Source organism: Cucurbita pepo, chromosome 12 (genome assembly GCF_057944985.1).
Source record: "Cucurbita pepo subsp. pepo isolate OVF chromosome 12, ASM5794498v1, whole genome shotgun sequence".
NCBI classification, from domain to species: Eukaryota; Viridiplantae; Streptophyta; class Magnoliopsida; order Cucurbitales; family Cucurbitaceae; genus Cucurbita; species Cucurbita pepo.
The window spans coordinates 1611988-1630897 of record NC_141809.1 but is presented as its reverse complement, the minus strand read 5'-3'; the positions used below and the strand labels follow the sequence as shown (position 1 = coordinate 1630897).

At 35.1% G+C, this 18910-nt stretch overlaps 4 protein-coding genes across 9 annotated transcripts; 1 reads left to right on the top strand and 3 right to left on the bottom strand.

Moving 5' to 3' along the window:
• Positions 1-77: 77 nt before the first annotated feature.
• On the top strand, positions 78-7872 carry LOC111806771 (Low-density receptor-like protein). Of its 2 annotated transcripts, XM_023692220.2 has the most exons (3): positions 79-341; positions 431-561; positions 7635-7872. In XM_023692220.2, the coding sequence occupies exons 1-3, from the start codon at positions 194-196 to the stop codon at positions 7641-7643; spliced, it is 288 nt and encodes a 95-aa protein (XP_023547988.2). In that variant the 5' UTR covers positions 79-193; the 3' UTR covers positions 7644-7872. The 2 variants fall into 2 exon arrangements, with proteins under 2 accessions (XP_086985007.1, XP_023547988.2); XM_087128881.1 differs by lacking the exon at positions 7635-7872 and having other exon boundaries at positions 78-341; positions 431-786.
• On the bottom strand, positions 2852-5367 carry LOC111806770 (histidine-containing phosphotransfer protein 1). 2 transcript variants are annotated; one of them, XM_023692219.2, is made up of 7 exons: positions 5071-5367; positions 4917-4983; positions 4395-4525; positions 4224-4292; positions 3789-3860; positions 3378-3450; positions 2852-3206 (listed from the first exon to the last, which is right to left on the bottom strand). In XM_023692219.2, exons 2-7 carry the CDS (start codon positions 4974-4976, stop codon positions 3147-3149), a joined length of 465 nt encoding a protein of 154 aa, XP_023547987.1. In that variant the 5' UTR covers positions 4977-4983; positions 5071-5367; the 3' UTR covers positions 2852-3146. The 2 variants fall into 2 exon arrangements, with proteins under 2 accessions (XP_023547987.1, XP_023547986.1); XM_023692218.2 differs by having other exon boundaries at positions 5112-5360.
• Positions 7085-11355, bottom strand: LOC111806769 (putative prolyl 4-hydroxylase 4). 3 transcript variants are annotated; one of them, XM_087128880.1, is made up of 8 exons: positions 11152-11355; positions 10863-10920; positions 10675-10779; positions 10047-10104; positions 9188-9363; positions 8780-8849; positions 8358-8682; positions 7085-8165 (listed from the first exon to the last, which is right to left on the bottom strand). In XM_087128880.1, exons 1-7 carry the CDS (start codon positions 11289-11291, stop codon positions 8387-8389), a joined length of 903 nt encoding a protein of 300 aa, XP_086985006.1. In that variant the 5' UTR covers positions 11292-11355; the 3' UTR covers positions 7085-8165; positions 8358-8386. The 3 variants fall into 3 exon arrangements, with proteins under 3 accessions (XP_086985006.1, XP_023547985.1, XP_023547984.1); XM_023692217.2 differs by having other exon boundaries at positions 8124-8206; XM_023692216.2 differs by lacking the exon at positions 7085-8165 and having other exon boundaries at positions 8199-8682.
• A 782-nt stretch (positions 11356-12137) lies between these two features.
• LOC111807523 (receptor-like cytosolic serine/threonine-protein kinase RBK2) lies at positions 12138-17057 on the bottom strand. 2 transcript variants are annotated; one of them, XM_023693270.2, is made up of 10 exons: positions 16724-17053; positions 16205-16330; positions 15335-15456; positions 14860-15255; positions 14485-14736; positions 14257-14411; positions 13346-13425; positions 13132-13267; positions 12898-13047; positions 12138-12512 (listed from the first exon to the last, which is right to left on the bottom strand). In XM_023693270.2, exons 1-10 carry the CDS (start codon positions 16759-16761, stop codon positions 12330-12332), a joined length of 1638 nt encoding a protein of 545 aa, XP_023549038.2. In that variant the 5' UTR covers positions 16762-17053; the 3' UTR covers positions 12138-12329. The 2 variants fall into 2 exon arrangements, with proteins under 2 accessions (XP_023549038.2, XP_086985005.1); XM_087128879.1 differs by having other exon boundaries at positions 12370-12512; positions 12903-13047; positions 16724-17057.
• Positions 17058-18910: the final 1853 nt, after the last annotated feature.

Here is an 18910-nt window from a genome sequence, read left to right as displayed (position 1 = left end):
TTATCGACAGCTGGCAATAGAGAAAATTGAATCGATAAATAGGACAGATATAAATAGCAAGGTGAAAGCACGGAGCTTATTTTCTTTTTGCCTGATCTAACCATTTCAAGTGTATCGTGGGAATCTCTGAGCTCTGATTGATCACAGTCTCTGCTTCTCTGTTTCTCTCCACGAGACATAGCCACCGGAAACAATGGCGTCGTCGACGGCTAGGATTACGTTTCGCGTTGTCATGGTGGTGATCCTCCTCCTCCTCGTTTTCTATGTCGGTCGTCCTCTGTACTGGAAGATTTCCGCAACTGTACATGATATTCGCCAGAACAAACAGACCGTCAAAGAAGGTGCGTTAATTGAATGATAAATTTGTATGTTTATGTTTGTCTGAGCTTTGAATGGAGTTTGAATTCTTCGTTATGGACATGCATTTTAGGTCTCTCTCAGATCGTTCTGGAAGCTCAGAAATCGGTGGGATGGTACCACGACGAGTCGGACTCTGGCGTCCGTGAAGGAAATGATGGAAAGAATTCCGGATCGGGTGCTATTCGGAGGCTGCTTCATCAGGTTTTGTGAAAATCTCAGTTATTTGAATTGCGATTAGTTCGGGATAATTGAATGGTTTCATATGCATTAGTAAAGTTCAATAAGCGGATCTGATTTTTTTTTTCTTTTTCTCGTAATAACGTAATAATGTAATAACGTGTTAATTAGCACCTACTGAGTCGATTTAGTTAAAGAAGGCTAAGAAAGGCTAAGAAAGGAAAAGAAATCGTAATGCTTCAACGTTCAGCCTTTAATGTTTCCATTATGCACTGTTAGTCACTCGGATATGTGGATAGTGATATTTGTACCTGACACATGGTGAACTACTGCTTACGGAAGACTCGTTCTGACAAGAAATTAGATAGTGTTAGTTTATAATGAGCGAAGTTGGCTGATATTGTGAATGAGAAATTTTAGTTTAAGACTGAATATTAGGTAGAGGTGGAAATGTGTACATAGGATGATAAGAACTAAAGATAGCAGTAGTCTTTTGTGATGGTTTGTGTGCAAATTTGGCATTCTGGTGCTGAAGGAGCAATTTCAAACAAAATCAACTGATTGAAGTATAACAGAGAAGGCTTCAATAAGAAAATTGTAGAAAACGATCGATACCTTTGAACTTGTCTAGATAGAACTACGACTTGGTGGATCTGTAGTTGACCATGAAAACAAAGCCATAATGCCCTACTGTCTTGGTAATCATGTTTCTTTGCTCTTTATTTATTTATTTTTATTCTTATTTTTTTTATTCATAAGCTCAAATGCGGAAAATATCATAAATCTCACTTGGCAATAAGTTACAGTCCATGTGCAAAAATAATCTGTCCCTGTTGTCTGACTTGTGGTAACTTCTAATTATGAAATTAGTAGTTACCTTTCCCCAGGTCTTTGAATCAACTTATATACCTATCTCTTCTCGCCCTCGTAACCATGTGACAGGAGATGAGAAAGGAATTTCTGCAGAATGTTTGAGCAAATACATATGGCAATCATGTCTACAAACATGGCAGTCTATGTAGTGTTCTGTAGGAACGTACACACGAAATTAATTGTACTGAGTCTAGACTCTTTTCCCTAATCAAGTTAGAAAGAAACCTCTGACCCGAGACTTTACTCATCTTATGATCTTTCTTAGTTAATCAACCCTGTACCATGATAAAGGGTGACTAATATTTCAGAATTTGGATTTTGAATGAGCGAGCAAGCTATAATATCTTGGTTTCTAGGGGAATTGGAAACATTTTGACCATTTTTAGTAGTCTGAAGTCTGAATTGGTTGAGCTGAACAGATCTGAATCTTTGCATAGTATTGTTCCCCTCTAAGATGACTCAATCTCACGGATCTCCATGAAAGGACTGCCGCTAGACTATGATGGATTTCTGAATTCTAACTTGATATTAAACATTATAACATAATGTAATGGAAGCTCAATTTTCTCCATCCTACTTCATAATCTTAAATGTGCTAACATACATCATGAACTCTCAACCAGATTGTTTGTCATGTTGTGGAAAACTTGGAACGAAGTTTTTCCTTGTTGAACAATATTGCTTGAGAAAAAATATTAAGAAGAAATATAGAATTTTGCAGCCTTGCTTGATGTTATAATCTGCTACTTCAAACATCACCTTCAATAAAATCTTTTCCATGTAACTGAAGATACATTTTGTTTTGTTTTACTCAAGTTTTTAGAACTTTTGTGCTAAACTAGGAGTAGGAGAAGCCAAGTGGAAGGAGGAAAGGAGTGGTTTAAAGTGTGCTAGAAATATTTCTTTGAAATGCTCATTATGATGCACAAATGCTAAGTATCCGTTCATAGACTTGGTGTTTATTTTTAATCCAAATTCATTGATAATTCTCAAACTTCCACTTAAATCATCAAGTATATCTGGCACCGAGGTGTCATATGGAAACTCTTTACAAGAATCCATTACAATGCTTAACCATCCAAGAATTTCACCTTCATCCTTAAGGGGAAGGTTACACTCTTCAAGATTAAAATCCTTTTTTCAGATAAATTATCATAATCTTTCTCCAAAGAGGGGCAGGAAAAGTGCATCCTCTTGCTCTCTCAAGGTATAAATCATTTTTCTTTTACCAGGGCTCATCGACTTGCTTAGGTTAGTCTCTGATCTAGTATTAATGTTCACTATTGGGATTACGTAGTTGAAAATTATGTATGTAACCGCACATTTGGTATGACACCCCTGTAAAACCGGCCGTAGAAAACCTCTCCCAATTGTCTAATCAATGTGGAAAAGGAACACTCGGACACACGTGGTAGAGCTTTTACTTACCTTTAAAATCAACTTGAAAAAGAGAGTCCTCAAATATTTATAAAAAGCCAGGTCTTGTTGTTCACAATGTGGAACTCCATCGGAATCTTTAAATACAACCTTCTTTTAACATTGACGTCACAAAAGAAAGTGGCATGGTTTAGAAAATACTTCCTCGCTCCTATCCAAAGAAAACACCTCCTCACGCATTAAACTTTCATAGAGATCTCATCAAACAGAAGAACAATAATGTCACAAGGACCCCAAGAAAATGGAAAAACGACACTCCCATCAACTGTGGCTCTAGGAAGTATTCTCTCGCATTCAACTTAGAATATCAATTCTGTTGTAGGGATCGACCCACCAGCAGCCACAATTTGTTGCTCCATCTGCAATTAACAATTTAACATATAAATCCTTTGAAATTATGAAGGATCTGTTAGTTTTTAAAACAACAGTCTATCTACTGTTTTGTCTCCTTGTACATTTTTTTCATTTCTCTCAAGCTCAGTTTCTTACCCAAAATAATAACAATAATAATAACAGTCTTGTGTACTGACCCTGAATAGATTTTCAAGCTTGTTTTTCACGAGGCAGATCTCTTGCTTTAATTGTTGTAGACATCTCAGGCACCTGCACCCACAATTTTCATTGTTTTCATAAGCTGATTTTATTCACTATCGCACATATGTTGCAGGAGCTTATCTAGAAAAACTTTTGATTTTGTTTTACTAACTCTAGGGCCAAAATAATGATTAAAAAGAAAGTTTGATAATAATGAAAGTATTTCATGGTAAAACATTAAGGTTTTAAATGTTAAAAAACCAAATTAGGAAGTAGGTAAAAGCTCTAGTTCCAAGAATGAACTTCAAAAATTTAGGGACCTAGGTAAAATTCAAGAATCAAAACCCTACTTGAACCTAAGCATCATCATATGAACCCAGCTTAGCCTTTAGTAAATAAGAACTCACCCTTCAATGTTCTGTTCCTCACAGAAGCTGCGCATGGTAATACAGACATTTTTAACTCTCTGTGCACCTATGCTGTCAATCACAAAAGTTACAGAATTCTTCATTCAGTTGATTTTCGGTTCTAAAATTGATCATCTTTTTTAGATTACTATTTAGTTCTCTTTTAGAATTGGAACATAGATCTGAGAGAGAGCCCATCACGAGTGGCAAATGAAAACTTTATTCACCCTATGCTTTAAGTTACGGGGGGAAAACTGGCTGTTTGGGAGCTATTATGAAAAATAGCCTTCCTCTTTTTAGGCAAATTCATACAAATTAAATCCACAAGACTATTTTTCAAAATAGCTCCCAAGCCCAAAAGCTCTTTAGCACAAGGATATGAGGAAAAGAAGGTACTAAAGAGGCTTCCTGGCTTCCTTGAAGTGTTATGCCTACCTAGAACTGCTTCCTTTAAGCTGATGAACATGGCCATCAATCTTTTGAAAGTCCACGTCAGGTTGAGCTCTGAAAAAAGGTAAGGGAAAGAAAATAAAACCCCATAAAAATTCCGGGAAAACTCATTCAAAACAAAGAAACTCATAGATTATAAGCCTCGAGAAGCCTCACAATGCTGCGGTGAGATCATTGAGTAGCCTCTCGGAATCCTCGAAGAAAAGAGACACCACTTCAGCAATGAAATCTGGGTTGCCCTCATCTTGCAGTTTTTGCAGCTCTATAAACTGACTGTCCAAGAAATCCTAGCCCTCCCCAACAAAGACAAAACACCAGAAAACTAAATTCAAGAATCACTTTGAGACTACAAAACAAGAAATGTATAAGAAATGGACTGCTAACTTCCTCTTGGTTGAGTTATACTCATCATAGGAAACTCTTTTGTAACTACAACCTTTCCACGATGGTTAACAACTCGAACGCTTTCTTATAGTTGTTCTTCGGGAGGTGGTTCTCTCTACCCCGACCCTTAGGCCATCATCTTTTCTTTTGATTGATATCATATCGTTTCTCATCTAAAAACGAGACGACAAAACAAGAAATCCTACTCTCCCCAACATAGAAAAAACACCAAAAAACCAAACAACAAAAGCAAAACCCATCTCTGATTTGATCTTTGTTTTTGTTCATTCATACCTCCAAGAATAGCGACTTAGTGTACTCGACCCATTGTCTCTGCATCAATCCCACCTCCATGCTTGCACTACACGCAAGAAGTAAAAAAAAGAAACTCTGTTATTAAAACTGCAACCCAACAAAGCACCTACCTTAAATTGCACAGATCCTTTACAATAATTGCACCAGACACAAAGGGTTGGAGTGCCAGAAAACCTTCAAAATTATTGGTGAGAGATGGTTCTTAATGATCGTAGTAATAGCAGCAATTCAAAGCTTTTCCCTTATTTTTAGGTGTTCAATTTGCTCTCTCTTGGCCTTTGTGTCATTTATTCATTTATGAACCTCAACTCTGAAAGGAACCCTTTACCATTTGATCTCCTTTTTAGTGTTTGCTTTACCTGTGCTATACATCGTTTTCGCTGTACTGATTTATAATATTCCCTTTTGCTAAGTCTTTCTTTTTCTCCTGAGAAACTATTGATTGTCGTTTATTGCTGAAGTTAAGCTTGATGATGCTGTATAAGAAAAGATTTCAGAGTTCTTTCAATGAATTTGGATAGTGAGTGTCTTAATGGAACTTTTAGTAAGGCAAAGTTGGTCGTGCGCCACATCTATTGGTCCAACTTTTGCCATATTCTATTTTGGTCCCCTTGGTCCTTCAACTTTTAACCATTTCTTTTTTCAATCTAATCCTTTTACCTCTCAAATTTAGTATCAACTCTATGGGTCTGTTTGTTTCTTCTCATAAGACATTTAATATTCTCATTTTTACAGAATTTCACTTTTGAAAACTCATAATATTGTTATCTATGGAGCTTAAAAACTCAATTTTACAGGTGAGATTTTTATATCGAGATGATGAATGGTAAAAATAGAAACTAATTAATTTGGAGTGGAGGGACTGAAACCTCAAACTTATATGTATTAGCTAGTTGGACTATGCTTGAATTAATTTTCATATATTATAATAATATAGCTTTCTTGGAATGAAATTAATAATTTAAGGTGAGGTTATTGTGAAGCTAGAAGGAATCTGGGTTGAAATCCTACAGCTGTTGTTTGATTTGTTTTAGTGGGGTTTGATTAAGCAAAGAAGGGACAGAAAGTTGGACCAAAATGATGCCATTGAAAACCCCTTTTTTGCTTTGTGAGGTATTATAACCAAAGAAGAAAAAAGAATGGTGCCTTAGCGTTTTGGTCGGCTGCCATTTGTTTCTTTGAGATCCTCATCTTTTTTTTTTTTTTTCCATCCCCAAATTATATATATATATATATATATATTATATCTTTGGGATAATGAGAACGAGATGACTCATGAGACTCCTTACTCCCCTCCTCTCTTCTTTCTTATTACTTTTTCTCTCTTTATTTATTTTTATTTTAAAAAAGGAAAAAGAAAAAGAAAAAGAATTCACGTCATGATGGGTTGGAACCATATTCTCATCGTTAATAGTAAGAAGGAAAATATTCTATTTGGCTTCAAAAGGTACAAAACAACAGTGTGGTTTTGGATTGGATTTGACCCATCTTAAAATGCCCCCCTTCTTTTACTACCTTCTTTTGTTCATACAATAAACAGCCCTATGTTTGTCATATGTGAAATAAACAAATGGATGTTTATTATTTATATTTGTCATGTAGTCAGTAATAACTCATCAATGTTAACTAAAAAGTTAAATGTTTGAATCTCGTCTGACATTGATGCTTTCTATATTCAAAAAATAAAATTATTTCTCTAGAAATTTGAAAACAAGTTTTTACATTTTATACTGTTATAAGTCATTGCCATATGTCTATCCTTAGCTACTGTAGTACTTAGAAGTCTTTTTTTTTTTTTTTTTTCTTTCTTTCTTTTAAGGCATTTTAAGTTGAAAGTCATAGTTCTAATAGTTCTAATATCTAAGACAATGAACTAAATATAGGCTAAGCAGCTAGAAAGAAATATAAAGAACGAGAGTTGTTGAAACTAGCACATTGGAAGATCAATCGACCAAAATGACTATGAGTAGCTATGATATTATAAGTTTCTTCTTCTTAACTGAATAACTTTCATTAGCATATTCTTTATTTTTCTCTCGTGGTTTTCCTAATCAAACTAGAAGTTATCAAGGAACCATGCACAACATTGAATAGGGAGTTGCCGAAACACCAGCTACTCCTAACATGTGGAATGAGTGCGTAAGATGTTGATCTCAACTTGGAATATAATCATTAAGTTGAAAGTACCAGAGATTCCTAGAGGCATACCGTCAAAAAAAAGCTTCCTTGACCAATTGAATTAACTCAATCTAAAAGATAAATAATTTGTCACGATGGATCATAGTCAATGTTTGATGCTACATATCATTTTTCTTGTCCAAGAAGGCTCCCATCTTTTAGAATAGGAAGGAAGAAAAGCAGTTAACATTAGAGGGGATTGAGTTATTGGGTGATGGGAGGAAGAATCTCCATGGCCACTTTAGAGGTGCGCTAGTTGAGTTGAGTGAGTGAGTGAGCATCTTGTTCATTATCTTAGACATTGCTTTATTCATATGTCCCAACAATCGTAATGGAGTGCTTTCTTTTTACCTATCCACTACTAAGTAGCTTACGGAATCTTTCTTTCTTTCTTTCTTTCTAATAAATTACCAAAAACTGCGAGTTTCTACTCGGTCTCACTCCTACATATTAAATGGATAATTTTTTTTTGTCAAAACCTATTTTTACCTCTTTTCTTCCTTTGTCCTTTGGTTTCAGATGGATTGAAAAGTCCTGCTGGGTTCCTGGAGTTTGCTGAATTCATCACATCAGAACTATTTACAATGAGCCAAATATAATGCCGAAAGATGAGAAGAACAATGGCTGAACCAACAACCACCACCTATCAAGTTAGGCTTTTTTTTGAGGGAATAATGTGCAACTTTTCTAATATAATATATAGGTTAAAAATTGTACTTTCAATCAAATTTAGTTTTTATTGAAAAGAAAAAAACAATACGAGAATAGAGGTGACCAATAAGGTTACTTTTTGTTGGTGAAAAACGTCGACGAAAACAATCATCAAAGATCAAATTTTGAACATTAGAAAGTAGGGACTAAAATTAAACTAGTTCGATTAAGAAAAACGTAATGGAGGTTTCTTAAGAGGAGTTAAGGTGATCAATATATGATCACACGAATAAAACAATTAATTTTCAACAAAAAAAAAAAAATATTTTTCAATCATATTAAGAAAAAAAGAAAAGGAGAGTTATAATTACCCGACGGCTACTGCTTCATTCATCCGTGCTTCAGAGTTCAGAGAAAAAAAGAAAAGGGGCATAAGATAGCTACACAATCAATTCATGAGTGACGAAACTTCATCAAGTAATTACGTCTATGTATTTATTTTTAGAAGAAACAATACCTTAAAATAAGCCAATAATAATTTTAAAATAAGTCAATTATCATCCTTCCAAAGGCAAGAATCAAGAATTTTACCGCCAAAAGGTATCCAAATTTGGAGTGTATCAACAGATCCTGCAACTCCGCCTACAGTAGCCTGGAAGCTCTGCAGATCCGACCATATACTCAGGGTTTTTGGTGCATTCCCCTAAGGCAGCCCATCTCTCACAGCTTTCATTTAGATCCGTACAGTCCCCAATGTTTCCCAAGTTTTTGCTGAAAGAGTCAACGTGAATCCACTTTGTTGCTGACCATTTTTCTCCTTCAAGAACAGGGCAGCCTCCATGGAGACTATTGGTGTCTGGGATTGCATTTGGTTCGAGACTAAAGAAAAGAAGGGCATCGCCTTTCTTTGGTTTCACTACATCCGTTCGTTCCAAGTGAGAATATAAAGTCACAAATAAAAGCACATTAATCTCAGCAAAAGCTCTATAGTTTGTTTGTTTGGGAACTCGTACCTGCAATTCCTTGCCTTGCACACTCTGAGAGATCCTCGTCTGTTTCAGAAGCCCTCCGCCGGGGAGACTTCTGCTCACATAAAGATTATATAAACGAGGTTCAACAGATCCGCAATCAATTTTGGTCATTTATGAGCCAAATTCATTTGCAAATTTAATACCAATTATAGATTTGGTTAAAAATTGGGTTAAGAATGAGAAGTTCGGGGACCAGGTTGAGAAACATAAGTGGAATTGATCATTCTTAACATGGTACCAAAGAATCCTAAAAATTCTTAGCATTATTCTTATTCTTAATAAATTGGCTTATTTGTGAGGAAGAATTTCAGTAATCCTTGAGCTTCATGTCTAATCCAATTGACCAATAATTTGGTTAAATTAGTTTGTGAATCAACACTTGGAACTAACCTCAGCCAAGGGAAAAACTGTTTCACCGCCTTTGGTCACATTAGAGAGATACATAAGGACTGTAGCTAAACGATGTCCTCCCCGGGCAATATTCACCTTGTCAACAAAGTAATCATAATGTGATTCATACTTCTGGCCATGCTCATATCTCAATACCTGAATGTCCTCCCCATTTTCTGAAAAATGAGAAATACACGCCACATTTTGCAGTAATTAGGGGTCTTCAAGAAAAAAAAAAAAAATAGGGTGACCTGAAAAATTCAATCAACTATTTCACTAGTACAACTGATTATCAACTTATTTAGGTTGTACTGAGTTCAAATAAAGAAAAATTTATAAGTTACCTCCGTTGATGAATTCCTCTAAATTTAGCTTGAATTAAATCCAACCAATTCGAATTTTTTATTTCATTATTGTTTTTATTAGTATTTATTATTAAGAACTCTTAAATAAAATTTTAATTTATTGGCGCTTTTCAAAAATACATAGAAATTGAGTTATAAATCTTAATTCAATATTTGAAAATAAATAAATATGTTACATATTAATATTTTACTTTTATTAAAAACAAAAATGCGAGGAAATGACTCGAACAAATCGAACCAACTCAATCCAAATAATTTATGGTAGGATTGATTCCAATAGTTTAGGTTGAAAAAATTTACAATCCAAATAATTGGATTAAATCTAAAAATATACTTATGAACACCCCCTAAGACTAGTACTTGACATAACCAAATCAATGGAAACAGAATGAATGTTACTAATGGTTATGAAAATCAACTGTAGTACTTCAAATGCATATGACGCAACAAATCAATGGCAAAATTTGTGATTTGACAATGAACAAATCGTATACCTTTTGGAAGAAAAGTCCATGCAGCAATTTTGTCCTCTATGCCAGAAACAATAGAATCCTAAATATCAAATAAAAATGTAAATAAAGAAGTTACTTTAACCATACTTAATAGATCGAAAGGAAATAGTTATTGGCACACTTATACATCAAGTCTAAGATACATGAGGGAGGGATGAGCTCAAAGTACACTGTATATTAGATTTATTAAAACATAACCACTCAGAACTTTTCAATCTAGTCCTGATTTAACAAGATAGGAGAGAAGGTTTTAAGTTACTATTTCTGAAAAATTGTTTGCTCTATAATTTTGTATGAACAATTAACATAGTGGACGTCGTAAATCAAACTAAGATCCTAAACTTACACACCAGACGCAATGTTGATTAGTGCAGCCACGCAATCAGGAACATTCAAATCGTAATGTGATTGTTTAACCTCTTTGAGAATGCAATATATTTCAGTTTCTTACCAGCAAAGTTTCTTCCATTTAGTTTAATTCAATAAATAGATTCAATGACCACTAGTAGCAGAAGTTTTTTCCGATCAAAAACAAAAATCGAAAGAGAAATTAGAGAAAACATCGAGAAAAACAAACTGGAAGATTATTTGTATGGAGATCGAACCTAACCTTGCTCTTAGAAATGAACATTCCTGAGCTCGTTCGAACAGTACTGAGCTTGCTATCTCCTGAATCATTATCAGCAACTTCAGATCTCTTTAGCTCGGATCTCGCCTATCGGAGAAGAAAAACGAGCCTTCAACAACAGAGATCGACATGACTTCTATAAAGATGAATATAACTAAAGCTTAACTTACTATAGAAACCAGATGGTCGCATTCTAGGTCCGTGAGAAATCCTTCATATACAAAAGCTCTGCAACATCAGCAAAACGCCTAATCAAAAATTTGCGAAGCATAAATTACAATCCAAAACTGAATTAAGGCTATTGCAGTAGCGAACCGTCACTGAACTTAACCTAGACGACAAGAAGTTAAAATCTAAAACAATTTCGAGTTCCATAACTTTCTCAGCAAACAAACACGATAGAACGGAAAAGAAATCAGAAAGAAGATACGTGCGTTTGAAAATGATAGCGTTAAGAACCTCGGTTTCCATGAAATCTGCTTCACTTTACTAGGATCTACGGTGGAGGTAGCCGAACCAGCATACGAACAACTTGATTCCCGAACAACCGATGAGATCAAAATCAAGAAGAGAAATAACAGATTGCGAAATTTGAACATAGTCTCGATCGGATTAAATGAGAGAGAGAGAGAGAGTGATCGGAGAAAATTTATTCGAAGTTTGCAAATCCAGAGTTTTAAAGGGGCGGCTTCCTCTCGAGTCTCGACAGAAAAACATTGATGCCAACCACACGTGCGAGATTGCCACGTCAGAATAAGAAACCAGTCTATTTCTTTTCTTTATTTTTCTCCTTCGAATATAATATCAAAACGAGTTTAGGCTAATATTTTATTGATGAGAAATTCTTCAGTAACTTTTAACTAAAAAAAAAACAAAGTATTCATTGTAATGGTATAGAAACTTCTCCTATCACATATACGTCTTAAAAATAGTAAGATTGACAATGATAGATAACGAGAAAACGAAGCATTACTTGTAAGGGTGTAGAAACTTCTCCCTCACATATGCGTTTTAAAAAGAAATTGGCGGCGGTAGGTAACGGGTCAAAGCAGACAATATCTACTAGGAATGGGTTTACAGTGTGCAAGCGAGGACATTGGAAACAGACCATATCTACAAGTAGTGTGCTTGAACGGTTACAAATGGTATTAGAGCCAGACATCATGCATTGTGTCAACAAGTATATTGGACCTCGAAGGGTAGATTGTGAACGAACTGAGGTCACATTCCAATGAGAGAAATTTCTCCTCGATGACTCAAAAGAATATATTGAATAATTGATGGTTCGTGAGAATAATGGTAATTTATTCAAATGAGATACAACCATATGTCAAAACGAGCCTAGTTGAAAAATATAATAGTGAAAATTTGATAATTGAAATGAAGAAACTAGCAACCATCTCTAACCATGCAAACAGAAAAATTCAAATATAATAACACAACAACATTCGGACTATCACTGTTATTCTCAAATGAATTCAACATCTCCAACAAAAAGAAAATAACTTCAAATAACATAATTGAAACATCGAGATCATATATTATGATCGAGTATAAATGCATAAATATCGTATAAAAATTATTTCGTGGGAGAATTTTTTTAAAGAAAACAAAGTATTTGTGAGGTGATAATAAACCTAAACGTCAATATCACAAGCTCCTAAGACAATCTCTAAATGTCGATCCATATCACTTAAATACTTGGTAGAATTATACTCTTCTGCATCTAAAAGTTCCTCGGAGTATGTCCTCTGAAATCTAGATTTCTGTCGTCGTAAAAGTTCCAAAGCAGCTCCATTCCCTTTCAGGATCTCAACAATCTGCATATATGGATGAATATAAGATACCAAATCTAATTTATGAAATGTAATAAAGTTGCAAGGAATCAAATATAGATTTTTAAAAATAAGATCGTTATCTACCAAGACTTCATTTTCTCTAAGAAATTTATCAATGCGGAACAAAAAACAACATAATTTGAATGTTTAGAAATGAATGGCAATCTTCTAGCAAGGGGTAGAGACAACCTCGAGGTATGAGAGGATCAATGATTCAATCTATTTTTTTCTTTTAGTTCAACCTCTAGTACGGACTTTCACACTTCTAAACTTCTTAGTTAAAGGTATATATCTTAATCAATTGAACTATACTCTTTTCTACTTCACGAGAGATAATTTTAATCTTTGACCAAATAAAAGTGGTTACCTCACCCATCTCTGGCCGTTGAATTGAAGATTGATTTATGCACATTGAAGCTACCGATGTCATAAGCTTCATTTGTTCGGTGTCAAATACGTCGAGAAGACATGGATCAACAAGATCCTTGAGATTATCTTTAGGAAGTAGAGGTTTAGCCTGCAAATAGTTTTTAACAGACAAGTGTTATACACAAAATTGTTCTCAAGATCAGCAAAACTGAGATTGCAGTTGGGGACATACCCACATCACAAGGCTTTGCTGTGAGCTATTCAATGCTTGCCGTCCGGTAATGAGTTCCAATAAAAGTACTCCATAAGCATAGACATCGGTTTTTTCATCAACAATGCCATGCATAAAGAACTCAGGAGGAAGGTACCTATAATCATCAGAGGAGGATCAGGGTTGGAGTAGTAGGATTTTAAAAATTCTTCACGAGAAGTTTCGATCGACGAACCCGAATGTGCCTTCGAACTTTGACACGGTATGGTGAGTCCATTGATCTGGTAGCCACTTAGCAAGCCCAAAGTCGGATATCTGAAAGATGTTGAAACTGTTAGGAATCATAACTCTCTACACTAGTACGACATTGTTCACTTTGAGCATAAGATCTCATAGTTTTGCTTTGGACTTCCCTAGAAGGCCTCATATCATGGAGAGGTATTCTCTCCACACTAGTATGATATTGTCCACTTTGAGCATAAGATCTCATGGTTTTGCTTTGAGCTTCCCGAAAGACCTCATACCAATGGAGATGTATTCCTTACTTATAAACCCATGATCATTCCTTAAATTAGCCAATGTGGGACTCCCTCCCAACAATCCTTAACCATCCTTCGAACAAAGTACACTATAGAGCGCTCTCGAACAGCCTCCATTTAATCGAGGTTCGACTCCTTCTCTGGAGTCCTCGAACAAAGTACACCATTTGTTTGAAACTTGAGTCACTTTTGACTACACATTCGAGGCTCACAACTTTTTTGTTCCACATTTGAGGATTCTATTGACATAGCTAAGTTAAGGGCATGACTTTGATACCAAGTTAGAAATCACGACTCTCTCCAATAGTATAATATTGTCCACTTTGAGCATAAGCTCTCATGGCTTTACTTTGGGTTTCTCCAAAAGGCCTCATACCAATGGGGATGTTTCTTACCTATGTTTATGATCATTTACTAAATTAGTTAAGGTGGGACTCCCTCCCCACCATCCTAAAGAAACTGCATTTTTAGGTTGGATATCCTAAGGATTTTTATTTGATGTTATCAATTTCAATGCGCAAACTTTACAATATGTTTGCATTGAGTTCAACTTTCCTGCATATCTCCAGCTATAACACTTGGATAAGTATCAGAGCATAAAGCATACCTGAGGCTCAAAATCTTCTCTGAGCAATATATTAGAGGCCTTAATGTCTCTGTGGATTATTCTTCTTTGGCAGCCTTCATGAAGATACAGGAGGCCTTCAGCAATTCCTAGAGCAATCTTATACCTGGTTGACCAATCCAGTCTCTCCTTTGGCCCTAGATTATACCGGTGGAATTAGCAATAAATTAAACGGTTAGAAATGCAAAAGATTGACAATAAATAACAAACCATAAAGAATGGATGCCAGGCTTCCAAGGGGTGATAAATGAAGTATAAGGTGCATTCCCCCTTCAACGCCGTACCCAATTACGCTCGCAACATTAGGATGATCAACATGAACCATAATTCCAAGCTCAGACAAGAAATCTGCAGTCATCTCTTCTTGGGTGCCTCTATTAAGCCGCTTGATCGCGACAAGTTGCCCATCTTCCAGCTGCCCCTTGTAAACTTCAGAATAACCACCCTCACCAATCAAGTTTTCTTTTGAAAAAAGAAACAAGGTGTTTTATCAGCATACAAATTAGATATTCTATTACCATAAAAAAGGAACGGCATTATCAAAGTTTCACATCAACAAGGCTAATTCAGTGTCGAGCAATAGACCTGGGTTGAAGTTATTGCTAGCAGCTTCAAGCTCTGAAAGTGTGAAATTCTTCCAAGAAGATTTGAAGTAGCAAAACTCGGACTGCATAGAAGAGTCCCTCACTGGTGATACTGCCGGAAGCATATCCTCTCTAATTCTTTTGCTCTTTCTTTTGGCGATTTTTGGAACAGCTAGAGGAGGAAAGGTCTGAAATCGCATTTGAGGTCCTTTCTTCAGTAAGCGAAAGAATCCTTTCCAATGGCTTGGATTTCTGGAGTCCGGATTAACTACCCAATCGGAACTGCTGTCCCGGGAAGTAGTTGTTTCAGAATCTAAGCTTCTCAAGCAATCCTCGAGCACCCCTCTAGGAGATGACTCGTCTATGGCTTCATCTTCCAATTCTAATAATCTCAACTCTACCAACACATAGAATCATAACATTATTAGTACATGATGAATGATGAAATACTTGCAGGAGCTTAGAGATTTATATACCATGAGAAGCAAAAGAGTCGGAGAATCCACGCGGTCTTCTGTTCCCTAATTTGGGAGTCCCCACAGCTTGATCTGTCTGATCTTTTGATTGATCTTGACAAGCAATATCGCCTGAATCATTGCTGTTCAACAAATTCCCACGTCAACAACTAATTGACAGCACAAACAGCATAAAAGCTCCAAGGCAAAATCTCTAATAACCAAATATAGAACACTTGATGACATGGGAAATTTGAATAAATGGCCACTAGAGAATTGCAGAAAGTATAAACCAGGTCAGGAAGATGCAACCAGACAAAATAAACCCAACTTGAGCATAGCTCTATAGCTCTATAATTAAGGCATCATTAACCTTCATTATTGGCTGAACCTTTCCTTTATGTCAAAGTTTCCAATCCCCATCCCACAACTATAACATTAAACACAAAGGAAAAAAAAAAAATTCAAACATATACTAGGGACGTGCAAAACCAAGCCAAAACCAGCCCGTTCTGTTCGTTTGTTTGTTTTCCGAATTCTTTAGGTTCAAACCAGACCAACCCTTTGTTAATGGTTTGTGTTAGGAATCACGAATCTCCATAATGGTATAATAGTGTCCACTTTGACCATAAGCTCTCGTGGCTTTCTTTTGATTTCTACAAAAGGTCTAATATCAATGGAGATGTATTTCTTACTTATAAACCTATGACTCCCTCCCAACCATCTTCAACAATTTGGTTTGGACCATCGATTTTCTTTCAAGTCCAAACTAAACCGACAAAGGCCTAAAAAAATAGCTTTGTAAAACCGTCTTGGAACTGCTATAAATTGAGAAACCAAAGGAAAATATACAAATAAATGTGTTGAAATCAAAGTAGAGAGGGAAACAACCTTCCGGTTTGAAGCACAGTCGGATTGCATTCAACCATATTCGCAGAGTCTTGCTGATCCAATTTCTTTGCGGTTGAAACTTGCAACAACATCTTCAATCGCTGCAACGTTCGTTCAGGCGTCTTACTACATCAAAAAACAACAATTCGTCAAGCTCAAGCACCATCAGTCGACTGAATCCTACTTCTAAACTTAATTAATTATTGCGCTACTATTGAAATCTGCAGATAACAATCATATAACCTCCAATCTTTTTTCGAAAAAAACGCAAACAGATACTTAACAATCCATCACGAAATCAAAAAGTTCCGCACATTACAATCAGCTACATAATCAAATAATCTCATACATTTTCGTATCTTACTACTTCGGCAAACAGAAACCTAATAATAGCCATTGCACAATCAAAACTCCGCAAGTAACAATCAGCAAGCATACAGATTCAAACAATCTCACATATTTTCACATTACGAAATCTGAAAAAAAAAAAAAAAACAAAACAAATAGAAGAAAAAAGACCTGAAAGAAGAAGCTGGAGATTCTTGATCATTTTCCATGAAGTTTATGGTAGTCGAAGAACGAGAAGAAATCGGAATGCTATTTTGAGCCTCCAAGAGGAAGAAACAGAGTCACAGGGAGAGGGAGAGAAGAGTAGTGGTCGGCATGAATTCAAATCGCGATCTTCAACATTGTTACTATTTTGGATTGATCAACGAAATTTGATGCTCAAAAATCGGATTTGAGTTTGCAAATTCCCTCAAGTTGAAGAACGGCTACCAGAGGAGGGGAAGAACTATACATAAAATGGCGTCACTGGGAATCGAAAATATGTTAGAAAGGGCTTTGAATGCAAAGCACGTCGAGGAATTGTAATTTTCCCGGGAAAATCGGTCCTTGTCTTTTGAAATTTCGACGCGTTAAAATATTATAATTTACTCTATATTATTTAAATTTCGTTATTATATTTTTAATAAATCTTTAAAATAATCTTTAATTTTTCATACAAAAATTAATATTTAATAGCATTCTGTCCATGAATTTATTTTATATTATAAGTTCAAAAATTTTAAATTTTAAATTTTATGTCCAATAAAAATTTTATTTTTTATTTTATGTCTAATATATTTGTTTAAATAAAATTGGTTATTTAATATCTTTTAAGAAAATAATTACTATATTTAACTTGTCACAGTCGCATTCTTACATCAGCAAAATAGCGATCCCGTACTTGTTCTAAACCAAAGAACAAGTTGAAATTCACACTTTGTGGACAATATCGACGTATGCTCGAACCACGAGTCATGTTTAAAAGAAAGTCTTTAGAAAACGTGAGCTAAGAATACGTTGAATTTTTTTTTAAAGATAGCAATGTTATAAGCTAAAAGCAAGTAGACAACAACAACGGTTTTGATAACATATAACTCGGGTAGGAAGAATTGACAACTTGTCACATCTCTCTAGAGTACATTTTAGGTTATTTTAGCATGATGTTGGTGACCGGTCATACACAGCGTATTCACACAATAATAACTGTAAAGGTCTATCTAACATGAAAGCAAGTAAAAGAAGTTTGAAACGGGCATGCGGTCCCAGACAACATGTCCTGGACAAGCATGATCTGGACATACGACATGCGGTCCCAGACAACATGTCCTGGACAAGCATGATCTGGACATACGACATGCAGCCACAGACAATATGTCCTGGACAAGCATGATCTGGACATACGACATGCAGCCACAGACAACATGTTTTGGACAAGCATGATCTGGACATACGACATGCAGCCACAGACAATATGTCCTAGACAAGCATGATCTGGACATACGACATGCAGCCACAGACAACATGTCTTGGACAAGCATGATCTGGACATACGATATGCAGCCACAGACAATATGTCCTGGACAAGCATGATCTGGACATACGACATGCAGCCACAAGCAACACGCCTTTAATTTATACGAACATTTTCATGCTTGAAATTTATAATAATAAAAAAAAAAAAAAAAAAAAAAAAAAAAAAAAATCCCTCATATTTATGAACGAGAAAATGTGTATTAATGTATAGGAAGCTTATTGATTTTGAATTTTTTTTTTTTTTAATTCATTTATCGATAATATAATATTTTAATTAGTGAATTTATGTTCGAATTACAGGTATAATAATTGGTAATTCTACTTTCAAATATTATTGTTTTTATAGTCTACAAACTTTGTATGAAAAATCATTTTAGTTATTATTAAAAGGTTTTTGTAAATCATTTACCAAAAATAAAAAATAAAAAAAAAATAAAAAAAATAAAAAATAAAATAGCCATTATTGTTTTTTTCGACTTCTAAAAACATCAATTATACAGGATTAAAAGCCTTTCTTAAAGATGTGAAAAAGGGTAACGTAGAGGGAGGAATTTGCTTCCTTTAAAAGATTGGATCTCAACAACAGGATCCATCAATCTGGCCTCTCTGGCCAAATCTCAATTATATGGGAAACATTATTAATAATAATAATAATAATAATTAATTAATTAATAAATTAATAAATATAAACTTTCCATTTTCCTAAGTAATAAGCTTCCAATATCAGAATTCTGAAAAGAAATGGTTATACTTTTCCCAATCATCAAGCTACTTTTGAAGTATAGACCAAGACATAATAAGGCAAAGAGTAATGAACTGTGCTCCTATTTTACAACTCGAGACAAG

Bases quoted from the DNA above. Each gene is read 5' to 3' on its own strand.
- LOC111806769 (XM_087128880.1), bottom strand. From the start codon at position 11,291: ATGTTCAAATTTCGCAATCTGTTATTTCTCTTCTTGATTTTGATCTCA. The intron at 10,105-10,674 runs GTTAGGTTCGAT...TTTGATATTTAG, and splicing joins TGTTCATTTCTAAGAGCAAG to GATTCTATTGTTTCTGGCAT. The intron at 8,683-8,779 runs GTACGAGTTCCC...GAACGGATGTAG, and splicing joins TGCAAGGCAAGGAATTGCAG to TGAAACCAAAGAAAGGCGAT.
- LOC111807523 (XM_023693270.2), bottom strand. From the start codon at position 16,761: ATGGAAAATGATCAAGAATCTCCAGCTTCTTCTTTCAG. The intron at 15,457-16,204 runs GTTGTTTCCCTC...TTTGTTGAACAG, and splicing joins ACTGTGCTTCAAACCGGAAG to CAATGATTCAGGCGATATTG. The intron at 13,268-13,345 runs GTTCGTCGATCG...TGATGATTATAG, and splicing joins AAGTTCGAAGGCACATTCGG to GTACCTTCCTCCTGAGTTCT.
- LOC111806771 (XM_023692220.2), top strand. From the start codon at position 194: ATGGCGTCGTCGACGGCTAGGATTACGTTTCGCGTTGTCATGGTGGTG. The intron at 342-430 runs GTGCGTTAATTG...CATGCATTTTAG, and splicing joins CAAACAGACCGTCAAAGAAG to GTCTCTCTCAGATCGTTCTG.
- LOC111806770 (XM_023692219.2), bottom strand. From the start codon at position 4,976: ATGGAGGTGGGATTGATGCAGAGACAATGGGTCGAGTACACTAAGTCG. The intron at 4,293-4,394 runs GTGAGGCTTCTC...ACCTTTTTTCAG, and splicing joins AATGATCTCACCGCAGCATT to AGCTCAACCTGACGTGGACT. The intron at 3,451-3,788 runs GTGAGTTCTTAT...TTGTGGGTGCAG, and splicing joins GAGGAACAGAACATTGAAGG to GTGCCTGAGATGTCTACAAC.